The sequence below is a fragment of the Musa acuminata genome, chromosome BXJ3-8, assembly GCF_036884655.1.
Source record: "Musa acuminata AAA Group cultivar baxijiao chromosome BXJ3-8, Cavendish_Baxijiao_AAA, whole genome shotgun sequence".
Classification (NCBI taxonomy): Eukaryota; Viridiplantae; Streptophyta; class Magnoliopsida; order Zingiberales; family Musaceae; genus Musa; species Musa acuminata.
The window spans coordinates 40951075-40952652 of NC_088356.1; the positions used below are offsets into that span (position 1 = coordinate 40951075).

The window sequence follows — 1578 nt, forward strand, 5'->3', positions numbered from 1 at the left end:
CCGCTTGTAAAATATCTATTGATAAAATAGCAAGACGAGAGAGAGAAGAGAGAGAGAGAGAGAGAGAGAGAGAGAGAGGGGGGGGTGGGGGTGGGGGGTGGTGGTGGTGCAGGATTCTAACGGCAGCGCTGACGTAAAAAGTTGTAGGCTTCTCGGGGTCCATGGAGCACATGACGTAAAAAGTTGTAGGCTTCCCAGTTAGTCAAAGCTCAACGCTGCTGCCACTTGTAAAATAACTATTGATAAAATTGCAAGACGATCTGAAAACCCAGACACCGATCCTTTCCTAGTCTCCAGGCATGGCCGCCAACGAGCCCGTCCTTCCCCTCGCAGGCCGCGTGGCCATCGTCACCGGCGCCTCCCGAGGCATCGGCCGCGCCATCGCTCTCCACCTTGCCTCCCTCGGTGCCGGCGTCGTCCTTGGCTACGCCTCCAACGCCACACAGGCCGACCTCCTCGCCGCCCAAATCAACTCCTCCCACGAAGCGCGTGCCGTCGCCGTCCGCGCCGATGTCTCTGACCCAGCTGATGTCAAATCGCTATTCGACCGCGCTGAGTCCGCCTTCGGCGGCGCCGCGCCCCACATCCTCGTCGCCTGCGCCGGCGTCCTCGACCCCAAGTATCCGCCCCTCGTCGACACAACCCTCGAAGACTGGGACGCCGCCTTCAACGTCAACGCCCGCGGCGCGTTCCTCTGCTGCCAGGAGGCGGCGGCGCGGCTGATACGCGGGGGCGGCGGGAGGATCGTGACGGTGTCGTCGTCGTTGGTGGCGGCGCTGCTGCCGGGATACGCAGCATATGCGGCGTCGAAGGCGGCGGTGGAGGCGATGACGAAAGTGCTGGCGAAGGAGCTACGAGGGACGGGGGTTACGGCCAACTGCGTGGCGCCGGGGCCGACGGCCACGGACCTCTTCTTCGCGGGGAAGAGCGAGGAGGCCGTGAATCGGACAGCGGAGGCGAGCCCATTGGGGCGGCTGGGGCAGCCGGAGGACGTGGCCGCGCTGGTGGGGTTCCTGTGCACCGACGCCGGCGAGTGGGTGAACGGGCAGGTCGTACGGGTCAACGGTGGATTCATTTGAGACTGGCTTCGGCTTCTTCGTAGTGTCATCGCTGTTAATTCATCGCCATATTTCAATAAAAGGATTGTGCTGTCTTATTACACAAGAAAAGGATATTTCAATTGATGCAAATTAAATACAAGATGGCAATTAATTAAGCCGAACCTACCACAGATTTGATCATTTCCAAATCTAATGGCTTTCAAGTTCAATTTTATAACCAAAGACTTTTTTATACCCTTTATATGTTTGCATATCACGGCACAACTAGTGAACCCGCAGTGACATTTCATCATCGGATCTAAAACATGATGTGTAGACAATCTGTAATCTAATAAACGAAACATATTGTAATGAGCTACTAGCTTTCTTGGTGACTTGTACTACTTTTCGAGAACTGGATTAATAGATGATGATGGATTATTCATTTGATAGTAGAAAAAAAAAAGAAAGAAAAGCAGAAAAACCTCCCGAGAAAGAATAAAGTTTTGATTGAAACATCAAATTTTAGGAAGAGAAC

The 1578-nt window shown here is 54.2% G+C and overlaps 1 protein-coding gene across 1 annotated transcript; it reads left to right on the forward strand.

Annotated features, from left to right (window-relative positions):
• Positions 1 to 224: 224 nt before the first annotated feature.
• LOC135646192 (NADPH-dependent aldehyde reductase-like protein, chloroplastic) lies at positions 225 to 1336 on the forward strand. Its single transcript, XM_065165464.1, has one exon. The coding sequence runs from the start codon at positions 300 to 302 to the stop codon at positions 1077 to 1079; it is 780 nt and encodes a 259-aa protein (XP_065021536.1). The 5' UTR covers positions 225 to 299; the 3' UTR covers positions 1080 to 1336.
• Positions 1337 to 1578: the final 242 nt, after the last annotated feature.